A 16121-nucleotide genomic window follows, 5' to 3' on the forward strand; every position below is an offset into this window, starting at 1 on the left:
TAGTGAGCGTGCTGGCACACTATGGCTGCCGTCGCATCATCCAGGAGGGGCTGCACACTGGTGGTGGTGGAGGGGAGTCCCCATTACCTGTAAAACGCTTTGAGTGGAGTGTCCAGAAAAGCTCTATATAAGTGTAGGCAATTATTATTAAACCAAAAAGAACAATTTGTGTCTCGTCTGACCACAACAACTTTGGCCACATGTTCGCAGCATCTCCACTTGTTGTGGCAGACTCCAGGGTTATGGATGGGTTTGCCGCTTAACAGAGGTCAGTTTTGTGTAGATGGGGATTTTGTTGGCTTTTGGATATTTATTGCCATCTGAGACATTGAACTCTGCAGCTCTTTCAAAGTTGGCCTCACAGTACTCTCCCTCCCCTGATTCCTCCTTGCTCAGTTGCTCAGGTAGGAGGGATGATCTGATCTAGGCAGTGTCTGGGTAGTGCAATACAACTTTCACTCAGTAACAAACTTCACCGTGCTCAGATGTATCGTCAGCAAACGCTTTTGAAGAGTATTCAAATATTTCTAATCTTTTTCCTTTCTAAAACTTTATCCCCAAGATGGTCTAAAAAGCTGCTTTGTTTTAATGTTTGAACCTTTGCTTGAAATTCACTACCTGACCGGGGGACCTCATAGAGACGGATGTATTTATTCTGAAAGATGTTGATTATTAATGGAGTTTATAAGGTGTTAAATGTACTTCTGATGTCCCGGTGTCACTGTAAGCTTAAAATCATGTCCTGCAATGGTTATTTATTTATTTGCCCTTAATTAATTTTGGTAAAGACGTATCTGCAGTTTTCAGATGTACAATTATAAGAACATCAACAATTCTACAAAAATAAAGGGAAGCATTTGTTTTATTCTTGAAGCTAATTGAACCCAGAATTAATCCAGTCTTTTTCTCAAAAAAACAAAGGTATCACTGTCAACTGTACGGCTGGGTAGCTTGTTCCACTCTCCCATCACTCTTTGTGTTAAGTTGTACCTCCTGCTCCATTTTAATAGGACTTCCCTGGTGTGCTCAAATTTTCAATTAGCCTACAACTGTTAATAGTAGTGACATATTCCACCACACTTCCTCCTGTTGTGGAATAATAACACGTCATAGGTTATGTGTAAGGCCTCTTGCTCATTATGACGATTATGATCATTATTAACTGAGCCAACCTCTGCACAGTCCACAGTAAATTAAACACGACGATACAATGTAAGTCTCGTACTGTACAGTTATAAACCTTAGTGCCTGACCGTAGTATTAGAAAGGTGATCTTATGTTTGAGAGGCTGAGGTGCAAGAGCAAGGGTTAGGACACCTTCTAAGCAGACAGCTCTACAATGCTACAACACACCGGCTCCCAAAATAACAGAACTGGCCCATTCCTCACTGTGCCCAATGCAATTGACAATTATCCTGATATATGTAATAGTTTATTCCATGCTGAAAAGAGAAGACAAGAAGGGGAGGAAGACCCCCCAGCCAAAATGTTATCTTCTCTTTTCAGCATGGAATAAACCTTTACTTGTTCCTTTGCAGCCTACGCATGCAGACGCAGCTCCCTGTTTGAACTTATCCTGATATATGATCCATCATGCCAAGCTCACAGCTATGGGGCACAAACGTGTGCGTTTGGTCGCTCTCCAGATTAAGTTGCATACTGTAATGAAGGCTTTATACATATTTTATTGATCAGTTTTGCAATAAATTACAGTTCTGTAGAATAAGCATCTGTGGAAATTTAGCAGAGTTGAGATCAGGTTAAGGTCTAGGCTGAGTTATTAATTTTCTACTGAGTCAACATTATGAATGAGTCGACAGGTGGTCTTTACACAGAGAGTTGAGGGAGTATGAATCGGCTGAGCCGCCGATACCCCTTTCAAGCAACGTCTGAATGAGATCCGGAGATCAATCCTGTGATCTAACTAGCAATCAGGCTACACTAGCCAAACACTCTCCTGTCCCCTGTCCTTCTTATATGTTACTGTTCTGCTCCAAGCGTAGACATGTGAAAAGTACTGAACAGTACAAAGAAATCACAACAAAACCAACCACATTTGAGCATTCAAACATTTTATTATGGCATGACGCCAGAAAAACAAAAGGCACCTTTGTCATCACTGAGGCACAGCCTTGACGGCAGCTTCCATTGCCAGGCTGAGATCAATCACCTAGCTGCCATCTCAATCGGTTTTAGAAATTAGAGCCACGACTACTATTGAAACAGATTTCCAAAAGCACTATACCACCTAGTTTTACCAGTAAGACAGCGAGCCACTCAGATCAATCACTAGTGACCGCAGTGTTCATGAAAGTGCTGGTTTCTTTAAAAAAAAATATCCTTACAACATTTATTCTGTAGATCCACACCTCAGACAGCACAGAACCAATATCCAGAAACACCAGGATTTGAAAATGTGCGGGATTAACACAGCAGTTTTAAGGAACTGAAGAGAAGGTGCATAGTCGATCAATAAACGGGATAGTCAAAGCACTGAGCTCAGTGAGAGGCTTACACATTAGGTAAATTATGCAGGTAGATTACTATTATCCACCCAGAGCAACAAAAAACATCAGTGCGCATGTCATTTTCTCATCCTATAACTCATTCTTAGTACTGACCCATGTTTTGTGAGCGGCGGCAAACAATTTAAGAAAAAGTGTCCAGCTGGCAGGATGAGAAGCCTATCATGCTTTTGCACTCCTCGAGAAACGACTCCAAGCACGACTCGTGTACCTTCTAATGAGCCACATCCACAACAGGATCCCTTGCTCACACTAGAGTGCTAAGAAAAAAAAGAGCTCAAGCACAGCGCAGTTCAGACATGTACAGACAGACGTTACTGACCTTCAGTCCATCATGCCCAAGACACCGTGCCAGTTTTAACTAAAGCAGAAACCCGTGTCCTGAGTGCAGGGCACACATTTCTGGGCAGTATTATTTAGTTTCAGGTGCATATATGTTTGCAGAGCTTTTATTACGATTACCTCTCCAGATCACTGAGACAAGCTTCTGGAAACACTACGACAGCTCTGGGATGAAGAATCTGCTCTGACCAAGAGGAAAGAGGCTGTGATGCTCTCATACCTCACCACAGGAGGGCCCCACTATCTAGAAACACTTGTGTGCCGGTACTCTTCTCAGATTCCTAACAATGTGCCTTTTAACATCTAGTGTCGCGTCGGGAAGTGGTCTTGTTCCAAAGCAGAATTTTGTGAATGAGTACCCAACCTTCCAGTCTCTCCTCTGCGCTGCCCCCCGTGCAACACTACAGAGGATGCAGGGAAACTCCAAACGACTGCCTCCGATTTGAATGACCACATGGACCTTTGGGTTCAAGCCCCAGAGCAGAGCGGTTTCGCAGAAAGGTTTCGCAGAACTATGGAATATTAAAACGGTAAAACAGAAAAATGACCCATCACCAACAGGCGCAGGCTTCGCCCTGCTTGAGCTGCCCTTAACGCCAGGCGCCATCCAGCTAAAAAGATGACAGAGCAGCAGAAGAAAGTCAGCAGAGATGGTGGGGGGTGGGGGTGGGATGGGTAGAATGGCTGCAGCTTAAAACACGGAATAGAGTTTGAAAATCCACAGAACATCCAACGGGTGAAAATCCCCCCCAGCACATTTCTCCAGACTTAAAAAAAAGGCCCTTTTAATAGTAAACATTACAGATGTGTCGTGATAAATGCCCTGCTGTGGTTAGTGGATGCGTACTGGGCCCGACCCGAAGGTCCGGAGTCTAGTAGGTGAAGCGCTGAGCTTGCCGGTAACCCAGCTTGTCCAGGCTGGGGTTGCAGGCGAACTGGATCATGGGCGGCGGGCCGCATATCAGCACCAGGGTGTCGTCGCTGGGAGGGGGGAGGTGCTGCTGGATCATGTCGGCGCTGATAAAGCCCTGGCTGAAGTCCCAGACTGAGAGGAGGGGGAGGAGCAGAGAGACGCGGCTCAGCGGGCGGAGAGACGACCCCTGGTGGCATCAGTGTGCCCTCAGGACACTTTGAGGAAGGACGGGATTTGAATGGAACGAGTACAGTGATTAAGCCCTTGATGCTTACTGTTAATACCAGTGACCTTCACGGCATAAGATTACGACAATTCCTGAAAGCCCCTGGTGACTGCAGAAGGGAGCACGTACCCCGTTTCTGACAATTGTCTGTGCATGGGAAGAAATCACTGGGCTGTGTTTCCTGCCACTGCCTCCCTCCATGAAAACTTGTGCTGAATATTGTTAAAATTCCTCCATGAAAACCTGTGCTGAATATTGTTAAAATGTGTGTAAACTAAACGTGTAAAACCAGTGCGAGCACTTACAATACTGTATTAAAATGGCAAGACTGAAGCAATGAAGTACTGTACTGTGTGTGCTGAGGCTAACTTGAAAAATCTACAGCTGACTGTACTGGTGTGCTGTGATTGGTTGGGTCATCAAGTTATCTTGCAGGATCCAGTGCCACAGTGGTACTGTGATGCCGAGCTCTAAAACAGCATACACAGTCAAAGGCTAAGCACACAGATCCTGATGCTGCTTATTACAGGATTCTAGTGAACAAGATCTTGCATCTTATGTCCTAAATGTTTTATTTTTTTGCAGTGCCCTATTATGGTAAAATGACTGACCCTCGCAGTTCAGACCAGCAATGCTCGGGAGCTGTTTGCCTGTCCACATTGGCTGTAGGAACACTAGATCGGTTTGCTCAGGGATGTAGAATCAACATTGATCTCAGCAAATGTGGGGCACCTATTTACCTGTTGCAACTTTACAATCCCATCTTATCTCAAAGCCTCTTGAGAATTGCAGGCCATACTCTCACTGTTTCAGAGTCCTGCCCTGCTGTCTTTTTGTTCAAATGATGGGACAGCAATGTCAGGAGTGAACAGCAGAGGGAGCTGTAGGCCTCTGAGACAGTAAGAGATATTAGCTGCTCTGCCAGCAGAGTATTATTGATTAGGAACAATACCGGAAAGTAACACCTGTTGTAATGCACACTAAATCACAAATGATCCTGAAACAAACACAAACAGGAAAAATACATAACAGCAAATTGTGATCATTTCCAAAATCACCAACATTATCAGTGTGGGAAAATTATGTTAATTACTCATTATTTAGTATTGAACAGTGCATTGTAAAACATCAGTCATGGTCTCTGAGCCACACTCCAAACACTGACCCGCTGCCCTGCCTGCACTGTCGGTCAGCCTACCTTCAGGAGCCCTGTCCACAGTGAACCAGAGCTTGAAGCGCTCTGGGTGTCGGACCTGGATCTCCTCCAGCTCGTCCTGAAGCAGAATGTCCTTCTCCGTCTGCCGGTCAGACACACAACCAGTCAGACGCCATCGAGAAGTGCCCCAGTGCCCCATGCTGCCCCCTGCAGTGCTCTGGAGGCTACTGACAGGAAGCTGCTGTTCTACTGCAAATCCCACAGCTCCCCCCCCCCCAAAAAAAACTGACAATATCCCTCACACCCCCTCCACAAATGTAACAGCTTGTGCTCATGCATGCAGTACAGATAATCGGTGACTCCAATCTGCAATTATTAACAGTCTCAGTGGGGGGTTTTACTACATGAGCCAGGTGAGCTACACCTTCACTAAGGTTGGCCATTTCCTTACTGACCATTTCAATGTCTCCCTCAGACCTGTTTGCAGAATGTGACACAGCACCATTAGGAACGCACTTGTACGGCAGTCTGAGACATGTCGGAATGCTCAGGGCAAACCCTTCCTCATTGCTTTGTCAGCTCCAGCGAGCTTGAGAGCTGCTGACACCTGCCAAATGGCCAGTCCAAATCTTTAAGTGCTGGCAATGGAGGTGTTGGCTTCCACTGAGCACTGCCTGGCCCAGCAGGAGCCCGTGCCTCTGCACAGTGTCGAGACAGCCCTGTGGCTGCGGGGGGGGGGTCTCTGTGGAAGCCAGCGGTTGCTGCCATGGAGGAGTGGGTGGAGATGTGCATGAAAGTGGGGTACGGTGTAACGGGGGGGACAGGGGGTGCTGACCTGGTTGGCGAAGAGAAGGTGGCAGACAGTTTTGTCAGTGGGGTCCTTCATGATGGCACGGATCAACTGCAACATCGGGGTGATTCCTGCACGGAGAAAAAAAACGGAGAGCAATCTAATCTGAGAGAACAGCTTACTGCTACACGGTACTTCATGCAGACTGCAAGCACACACAGAACACCGACAAAGACAGAGACCCGGGGTCAGAGGGCAAAGTTCACCTGCTGCTGAACGGTGCTCCCCAGAATTCATCACATACTGCCCCACTACCACCCCCTGTGAACACTTAGCGCACATACACATATTACCTATATATTACCACCTACACCAGGTGTTCCCCAACCCTGGTCTTGGAGACCCAGACACCTGTCAGGTTTTTTTCCAGCCAAGTTGTGAGTTACGCCATTGATTTTGAAATTGATTAAATAGCAGGATTAATCTGAATGTTTTCAGATTGTAAACCTATGAGAGGGAGCCTTTTAACTATTGAATTTCCTAATTAAAAACAAATCCCAAAGTGCAGTTGAAAAAGTACTTCCAAATGTTGAAATCAACTGGCTTATTCATTCAATTAGGTAACTGAGCTCAGCTGGAATGAAAACCAACTCCAGGACAAGGACTGGGAACCCCTGACCTACACAATCATCCTTTCTTGAGCTTGGCAAACAAAAAGGCAATAGATCTTAATTCAAGTTTATATTACATCAACCTAATTAAAAACGACGAAGATCCACATTTTTTCTTCAGTATATTTGAAGGCCATGAGCTTCATGTAACTGTATAAGAAAATCTGTGATATCCAGATCAGAACGACGGGACTCCTTAAAACATACCGCACCACAAAACTGGACATCTGAACAGAACACAGCATTTACACCCAGGGCTATAAAGTTTCTAACAAAGTTTCCAAAAACATAGTTTCAAGAACCTGCCTATTTTGAAAGCTTTCCAAGATTTGTACCCTGTAAATGAATCTGATCTGTAATATGTCATATTTTTACACAGGAGCTGTCGGCAGCTGGATTGATCACGTTGTCAGGCACGCTGGTACAGTACCTGTGCCCCCGGCAATCAGCCCCACAGCGCTGGCGTTCTTGATATCTGGTTGGGACTTCTTATCTGGCTGCACTGCAAACTGACCTGTGAAATGAACAATAGGGAGATTTGTGAGCCACAGGGACTGTGCTCATCAGTAAAAGCCAGGAAGATTCCCTGTGTGTAACACAACCCCCCCCCCCCCCAGAGGCAAACACTCCCACTGCTTTTCCAGAACTCTCATTTTAATGGCTGGAGTCTGGAATTGTAGCCTACAATGTTTATTTTTATATAAACAGGATCCAAGAGGGTGGTAGCTTTTAAAATATTTGTTTTTGCAGTACGTCAGCGTAGTCTGTAGACTTTCAATCAAGATGTGGGCAGTAGACGTCTTCTAACACAAATGTATTTTTTTTTCCCCGCACTGCACCTTCACAAGCAGTAACTATACGTGTGTTTAGGAATTATTTTTAGAAGGCAGGCATAAAAAAAACTTGGCCTTAACCTGCTTGGCTAAGGATCAAACCCTGTAAGTGGAGGCTGGGACCCCTGTACAGAGTGAGAAGTTAACCAGTGGCAGCTGTACAGGTGGAGATGGAGTGAAGGAGGGATCCAAAAAGACAATGGAAAGAAGAGAGAAGGGCTTCCTGTGGTCTTTACAGCTTTACAGGAAGTGATGTCACAGAGGATTAGGAGCTAGAGCAGTAGAAGTGAAGAATAACTCGGTTGCCGATATCCCTCCTGAACATTCATTAAAAACATCATTTAAAAGTCATGGGTGACAAAATAAACAGGAAATATGAAGAGCCTGAAATTACTTACAAGGTAGTTATAAAGTCTTGCACTCACCTCTGAGAAGAATGCTTTAGATTATGTTCGCTAAATGAGGTTATAATATATATTCTACTAAAAATCAATTAGGGATAAACTGTGGAATGATAATGATAATGTATCAACTGATGCTTTCTGTAGTGATGAGGCTAGGGACAGGATGAATACTACTGCACTATAATTTGCCAGAACCTCCATTTTTTCACTGGTGATTAACAGAATATCTATGGATTTATAAGTTACAGTAGTTATCTCCACCCACCCACCAGCAGTACAGAGAGCAGTACTCTCTGTACTGCTGGATCACAAGCTCTTGATCACAGCTGTGAACTCTGTGAGCGCTTCTCAGAGATGACTGATAAACACCGCACCTCACACACACCAGAAAGAGGTCTACTGTGGGCGTAATGACCCCATGGGGGTCTTGTGTGTTTCCTCACAGACAGGGGGTGTACTGAGAGGGAGATATTGAGGTCTCAGTACCGTGGCCCTGGTATTTCAGCAGCCCCCCTGGCCCCCTGAAGTCCACCACGTCTCCGACCTGCAGGCTCTCCAGGTACTGAGACATCTTGCCTCCTTCCGGGAACTTGGGGTTGACATTCTTGAAGTAGATCTGTGGAGGACAGGGGTCTGATCAAAAGAGCACCGTGACGTATTCACAGGAGCTCTGCTTCAGCTGCCACAGCTGCGGAGCTGGCCGCCGGACTTTGGAAAGGGGCGGGTGAGCAGCTGGCGCCCCCTGTTGAAGGTGCGGTCAGTACCTTCACCACCAGGTCCACAAAGCCCTTGTCATCATCGCTGGACACGGGGGTGTAAGGACGCACCACCAGGTTGCCATCAATTCGAGCAGACAGATACACATGCTTCCCTGGAAGAGGCAACAGCACACCGTCACATAGCGCACGATATGCCGGACTGTTGAGGAACACGAAGCAAAGACAATGGCAGCTCATGCTACACGAGTAGGCACCGGAGGATACATGCAAATCACAAGCTCATACAGGCGTCACGTCTCTATGCCACCTAATGTGTCCTGTCTTTGTGGCGTTAGTGCCCTGTGGCATTCTGGTACTCTCCTTTTTATGCGTGTACCATATTTCATTACTGCATCCACAATACTCTCGTCTGACCAGGCCAGCTGACGTCACAAGTGCCCTGTGTATGTCGAGTATGTATTTAGCGAATATACGTGAAGCTCCAGAGCTACGTCATCAAGCCCCGTTTTGCTTTAGACCCTTAGGGCCTCTCTCTGAAACAGGGCCATGAGGCGTCTGAAGGGCGTACCGACGGGGAGGCCCAGGATGTGGTCCGGCGTGGGCAGGGCGAAGCGGAACTTCCTGGTGTCGTGACTGATCACCTGCGGAGAAAAGCCACAGTGAGGGGAGCCGCAGCACAGACACCTGGGAAAAAAACTATGGACCGTCGCACTGAGCCCGCTGCGCTCTTCCCCCATGGCAGCACCAGAAACCCAGCGAACCAAACACCAGTCCCCTCAAGCAGATTTCCTGAAAATGCGGGAATACAGTACTTTGGGTGCAATGGAATTGAATTATAGAATTCAAAAGTTTAAATTGCCGGGAGGGAACCTTAAGTCATGGTCTCAAAAGACCATGCGACATTGTTTCACCTTCGTGGTGCTGTTTTACTGTTGGGAAACACAGTCATGTCAGTTTGTCGAGTGTGCCGAGTTTGGTGGGTGCCCTGCCCTGACTCTAATACGTAACGACAGGCCAACAGCCTTCAAAACACCATGTGCCATTATTTCCCAGTCCTCCATGTCGGTTTCCTGTAAGTCAGGGTTGAAGACATCTGTACGGGCTAATACCTCTTTGTCAATGAGCCTCAGCTGGTACTTGACGTTGGGGTCAAGCAGGGTCACCGGCGCCTTCTTCTTCCTGCCCAGCAGGTAGCTGCCCACGAAGTAGCCCACTGTGGAGAGGACGGCCACCCCCACTGCCACCAGCACCCCTGAGGTCTGGACAAAGAGAGAGAGAGAAGTGGAGGCAGAAATCCAGAGACTGGAGTGAAAATGTTTGCGCTGGAGCCATGAGCGTAACACAAACAAGAACAGAGCTCATATTACCTACTATTAATAAAACAGACTACATTGTATTGTTCAGGTTTTGCCAGCTGAAGGTTCCATCTGTCTAGAAGGCAACAGTTGGTCCTGGATTTTTCCAGAGTTGTTACTTTGTTCCAAGTAAAGTAAAATTGTATGAACAGATATGAAGCTAAAATCCAACTAAATACTAAAAGTATGCTCATATACTTCAGCAGTGTAATTTTGACAAATAAATGACTACACTGCTGTCCGGGAGGAGAGAGGATTCTAGTATTGTTACCAAGGTACCAAAGAACACACAAAGTCCATGTTGGAGAGACAGACAATTCAGTATAGTAGGGTCTGGACATCTGCAAATTTAACATTCAGGAATTCGCTTATTGGTGATTTGGTCTGGCCGAAGGGGTCTTGGAAGAAAAGCAGAAGAGGATGAAATTGAGCCAAAGGTTGTCAAGCACAACTAGTGAGTGAGTCTCTCCCTGCCCCCTGCCCAGGTACCTACTACCCACCATCTGTGGTCTTGTGTTTGTAATGTAACAATTGCCCCGGTTCTCTGTCCACAGTGACGGTAATGATTTTAGCTGATTACTATAGGTTTGTGATTACTGTTGTTTGTTTTAGTTAACCAGTGTCATTTTAATTAACTTATACCAATCCATCCATCCATTTTTAAACTGCTTAATCCAATCCAGGCAAGGGAGCTGGAGCCTATCTCTGGAACTAATGGGTACAAGGCAGGATAGACCCTGGAAGGAATGACAGTCCGTCACGGGACACACGCAGACACAAACACAGACACGCACATACTGAAGAAGGCTGCACGCCCAAAACGTTGTGTTTCCTTTCTTCTCTTTTCAGCATGGAATAAACCTTTTACTTCTTCCTTTGCAGCCTACGCATGCTGATGCAGCTGCCTACTTGAACTACTCACACACTAGCCAATTAACCTACCAGTATATCTTTGGACTGTGGGAGGAAATCGAAGCACCTGGAGGAAACCCTTTCAAACACTGGGGGGAACATACAAACTCTCTGCAGATAGCTCACCAGGAATTGATCTTAGGGTTCTAGTACTGCGGGGCACTAATGCTAGCCACTGCACCATCGTGCCACCCCAAATGCACTCAAAGCCATTAAAATAAAGAGAAAACTGGACGTTTTGGGTGGTTCTGAGAAGGCAACACTACAGGAATGCAGGACAACCTTTCAAACGAAGTACTGTGTTGTTAAACGTCACTTCTTATATATTTCACATCTGGTAAACTTGGGGGAGCACCCCAGCTTTAGCCTGGAAACACACGAAAGAGCAGGTAGTGCTCAAACAAGCCAGAAACACTTACAGTTTGCAAGTGTAACTTTGGACCACGAAAGAAGCCCCGCTTGGCTTCTGAACCATGACCAGATGGTTGTGCTTCACCTTGAAGTGTGATTGCCAAAATCACGCTGTTGAGCCTCAGTCTTGAGCAGCCAGGAGGCTGTAAACAGACTCGCTCAGCAGCTATATATGGTCATTTTGCAGGGCGGCGAGCTGTGAGCTTCAAGGGTGACTCACATGCGAGCTGCTGGCTGGCTCTGTCGCAGCTCTATTTCTGTTTCTCGTGTGAGGGCATCAGGCTGCTCAGTTCACTGCAGCTCTCTGCTTCTCTACAGCGCTCTTGCACTGTGCCTTTCCGTTCCGTCTAGAACCCACACACAGCACAAGTAACGGCTCTGGCAGAGGCAAAAAGCATGCCACACAACACCAGGCACAGAACAGAGCTGACAAACATTTGGTCCGGCCGAAGGGGTTCCTAGAAGAAGAGCAGAAGGGGATGAAATCGAGCCAAAGGTTGTGAAGCACAACTAGGGAGTGAGACTCTCCCTGCACCCTTCATCGCAGTATCTCATAACTTGGTCTTGTGCATTGGTGGTGCGGTGGCTCTGTGGCTAAGGATCTGCGCCTGTGGCTGGAAGGTTGCCGATTCGTATCCTGCGGTTGGCAGAGGAATCATACTCTGTTGGGCCCCTGAGCAAGGCCCTTAACCCCAACTGCTCCAGGGGCACTGTATAAATGACTGACCCTGTGCTCTGACCCCAAGCTTCTCTCCCTGTCTGTGTGTCTCATGAAGAGCAAGCTGGGGTACGCGAAAAGACAAATTCTTAATACAATAATCTGTATATGGCTAATAAAGTGATCTTATCTTATCTTTGCAGAGCCTGATGCAGATGATCAGGCATGTTTTGGGTACAGGGGTGTCACTGTTAAAGCATTGCATTAGTGCTGGTGTACAGCTCCAACTGTGGACTCCTTAAAAACACGCACAGAAAAATTCCACATCTCCAAACTCTTGTTCTTTTGGGACTTCTTGAAAAGGTCTGTTCTTTTCAAGAAAAAAAAGCAGGCTGCACAGCCTAAAATTGGATCGATGCACACCTCTGTACAGTAAAGCTTTGTGAAGGTGGGTCTCAAGGGCTGCAGCAGGATTCCTTTATCTTGGTAACAGACACTGAGTGTCAAAAAGGCTCTAACAGAGTCTCAGGAACTAGCCTGTTCCTTTAAATCACAGTCTCAAAATCAAGTAATGGCAGACCCAAAAAACAAAAGGCACTGAGCTCTTTGAAGCCCCTGCTATACATCCAGTAAAGACTTATAAGCTTTATGCAAAAATCCAGGAGAAGAAATGTATCCCAGACTTTATGTCTACCACTCAGCAGAGGCACCACACCCAGCTACAATGAGCAAACACACAGCCCGCAGCACCCTGTCGCCCAGGCAGGAGCTTGGCTCCCTTTGAGGACCACACCCAGCGTCCCTGCACGTGCAGAATCTCAGAGTTCGGTGGGCTGCACTACGCCGACACAAGCAGTAATTCTTTCTCTAAAGGTGCTTCCCTTGATATGCCAGCATATTGCTTTATAGAAAGAGGAAACGCATGGTTTTGTCTCCAACTTTACTTGCATCTCAACAACAAATTCGGCAGTTTCTGTTCTGACTTGCACAGTGGTTTCGAACGCTTTTTTTGAACTGCTTGTTTAAACCTGGAGGATGCCTTGCATAGGGCACTCGCACAAAAGGGAAGCTGGTGGAAAACTGTGCGGCATCATTTCCCTTATTTCAGGACAGACTGGATTTGCACTTGATGCAGATGAGACTGCAGCCAGTTCCCCAGGCAGAATGGGTAAAGCTCGTTTGAATAGTGCTGCGTAACGGCTTCATAATCCCTTCACAACTGTAGCACAAGGCGTTACAATCACATGCTCTATAGGACCGCAAAAGACATAACAAAGCATAAGGGGTCATGAATGTCTGGGGATCGTTTTTAGTGCTTGGTACAATGACGATGCTAAATCAAATGTCATGAGCTCTTATGCACGTTATGTCATGTGCAAACATCCTGATCCGTCTGAGAATGTGGTGCATGCTTGTAGTGCATGTAAAAATAAAACACAAAGCTGCACTGAGCTACCGATGGAGACACTAAGGTTGATGCTGGACTCCAGGGAACTGACATCCAAATCTCTTGTCCTAAGGAACACTGGAAGCTGTTAAAAGGGGGCAGAGAGCAGCTACTATCTGTGGCAAGACATTTCCATCCACAAATGCAGTCCACTGTTGAATCCATGAGGACCTGAGTTCTCTTGATTGATCAGATTACTTGTTTGAGTCATCGATACCTTGCTGACTGACCAATAACAGGTGACTGACTGGTATATATCTAAAAGGAAAATACCCGATGACAAAAGAGAACCAATTCCTCAGGAAATAACTGCCCAAGTATTATTTTTTTAGTTTTTGAATGCACTAAGACAATGTGTTGTGTCTTGCAAGACATGAGCCGGTTGTTGCAATAACATTATAGTTCTTATGGGTTAACACTGTTATCACAACAACCTGAGCCAGGATTAGAAACAATGCAGGGAGAGGTTCCTTTTCTTATGTATTAAACAATTACAGTAGCCTGCTGTACACACATTTCCTCACTAACTGACTTTGTCAGCGTTCAGTGCTAATGTGAAGATTCTCTGCAAGGTGCGTTTAAGAAAATACACACAACTTGTTTAAAAAAAACACAAAACAGCACAGCTATTTTTTTTTAATTGTGACATGCTCTCTCTGTCCTTCAGAGGTCAACTCTGAAGGTGAGGACCTTCTTTAATCTTAAAAATTCATTAGACCCGTGTCTTTACCTCTTTAAAATCATCCTTATCAAAACGAATTTATCCCAGACTGGGATAATGCAGGGCTGTCGTCAATAGAAAAGTAAAATAAGCAATTTGCAAAACTCCAGCAATTGAAAATTAAATTATTAACACTTTTACACAGCAATATGTTTAATTGCATCATATCGCCTGTTGTTTGTAACAAAGGAAAAAGTTTCCTTCACTCGAGTTAATTGGACGCACTGCGCCCGTCTGCGGAAAACGTCTCCGCATAGACATCCGTTTGAATACACGGCAACACTGAAAACACAGGATCCGCCTTAAAGAAAGTTAAAGAGGAATCCAGCACCGTGCGTGGACATTTCAGAAAAAAACCGCCCTGAGAGTGTATGCCCATATCCATTAATTATATTATAAAAAAAACAACAACAACTCACTGTATAATTTGTGCATTTGTGGGCGTTATCTAGACATGCAATTCGCAAAAAGCTTAGCAACAACAAGTCAAAAAATAAAAATATATCCGTTACTGTGAGCTGTGAGGCACATTTACTTTAGAAAACGCGATTAAGCACAAGAATAGCTACGTATTCTATTCTACGTACAAGAATAGCTCCGCTTTGAACTGCTCCGTGGAGGTTTAGGATGGTTTAGGATGTCACAAAAGTCTCCACCGTCGACAAAAACGCACACAATTCGCAAAAACTACCATTTTCAGCCGCCCTGCGTTGCAACCTGTGTTGCAGAAGATGAAACTCCGTATTTTGCCTACAGTTTCACGCATTTCCCCTCCAGATCACGCAAGAACTGAGACACTGGGGTTAGTCATGTATCTCTGGCAAAGCTGCGTTCTGCCCCGCTGGCTGGAGAAGATCTTCCATTAACTCGTTACAAGCGTTGAGAAAAAAGATCTCTTACCACGCTGTATCCCATCGTTACTCCGTGGAGGCAATCCTGGATCAACGTCTGTCCGGCACCGCCCGGGTACTGAGACTAAGTGACTCAGCTGTCAAACCCCGAGCATTCCCACACAGTCCGCCTTGATCCCACAATCCAGCGAGATGACGCGCTGCTCCTGGTGGAAAACAGGCAAAGCGCCACAGGCCGATCTCACAGCGCCGCGCTGAGATCGATCCGGGTACTGCCACGATAAACCAAAAATACAGTTGGCATTTTGTTTTTTTCAGTACCTCGCTCAAAACATTGACATGAGCCTAAAACACTTCAATTCAAGCTTTAATATTACCCTCTAGGAGACTTTTTTTTGCAGCAGAGTTCAACCCAGCAATACTACAAACACAAACATCACCAAGTAATATATTCATATTAATAATAACAATTCCTTACACTTATATAGCACTTTTCTGGACAGTCCACTCAAAGTGCTTTACAGGTAATGGGGACTCCCCTCCACCACCACCAATGTGCAGCCCCACCTGGATGATGCAACAGCAGCCACAGTTTGCAAGTACCCTCACCACACATCAGCTATCAGTGGGGAGGAGAGCAGAGTAATGAAGCCAGTTCAGAGACTAGGATTATTAGGAAGCCATGATTGGTAAAGACCAATGGAAAATTTGGCCAGGACACCAGGGAAACACACTTACTCTTTTGGAGAAACACCCTGGGATTTTTAATGACCACAGAGTCAGGATCTCAGTTTTGCGTCTCATCCGAAGGATGGTGCCTTTTTACAGAACAGTGTCCCCGTCACTATACTGGGGCATTAGGACCCACACAGACCGCAGGGTGAGCGCCACCTACTGGTAACACTAACACCTCTTCCAGCAGCAACTCTAGCTTTCCCAGGTCTCCCATCAGGTACTGACCAGGCTCACACCTGCTGAGCTTCAGTGGGCTGCCAGTTGTGAGTTGCAGAGCGATATAGCTGCTGGCCGTTATGGCTGGGCAAACAGTGTGTTCTTCAATCCCTGTTTACTGTTTCCTGCCTCACTGCATTTTAAAATTTGGATGAGGAGGAGGAAACACACAGGAGAAAGACAAACACGCCTGCACTGACACAGTCCTGGCCCTATATGCAAGATGTGTTGTCACT

General features: G+C 45.9%; 1 protein-coding gene across 1 annotated transcript; it reads right to left on the bottom strand.

Annotated features, from left to right (window-relative positions):
* Positions 1-2055: 2055 nt before the first annotated feature.
* Positions 2056-15166, bottom strand: cyb5r1 (cytochrome b5 reductase 1). Its single transcript, XM_088920376.1, has 9 exons — positions 14984-15166; positions 9689-9838; positions 9148-9220; positions 8625-8731; positions 8347-8476; positions 7054-7137; positions 5998-6083; positions 5205-5304; positions 2056-3912 (listed from the first exon to the last, which is right to left on the bottom strand). Exons 1-9 carry the CDS (start codon positions 14996-14998, stop codon positions 3740-3742), a joined length of 918 nt encoding a protein of 305 aa, XP_088776502.1. The 5' UTR covers positions 14999-15166; the 3' UTR covers positions 2056-3739.
* Positions 15167-16121: the final 955 nt, after the last annotated feature.

This window comes from Atractosteus spatula, chromosome 7 (genome assembly GCF_055471065.1).
Source record: "Atractosteus spatula isolate fAtrSpa1 chromosome 7, fAtrSpa1.hap1, whole genome shotgun sequence".
Classification (NCBI taxonomy): domain Eukaryota; kingdom Metazoa; phylum Chordata; class Actinopteri; order Semionotiformes; family Lepisosteidae; genus Atractosteus; species Atractosteus spatula.

Bases quoted from the DNA above. Each gene is read 5' to 3' on its own strand.
- cyb5r1 (XM_088920376.1), bottom strand. The intron at 9,221-9,688 runs GTATTAGCCCGT...TTTTCTCCGCAG, and splicing joins TGAGGCTCATTGACAAAGAG to GTGATCAGTCACGACACCAG. The intron at 7,138-8,346 runs GTACTGAGACCT...TTCATTTCACAG, and splicing joins GCTGAAATACCAGGGCCACG to GTCAGTTTGCAGTGCAGCCA.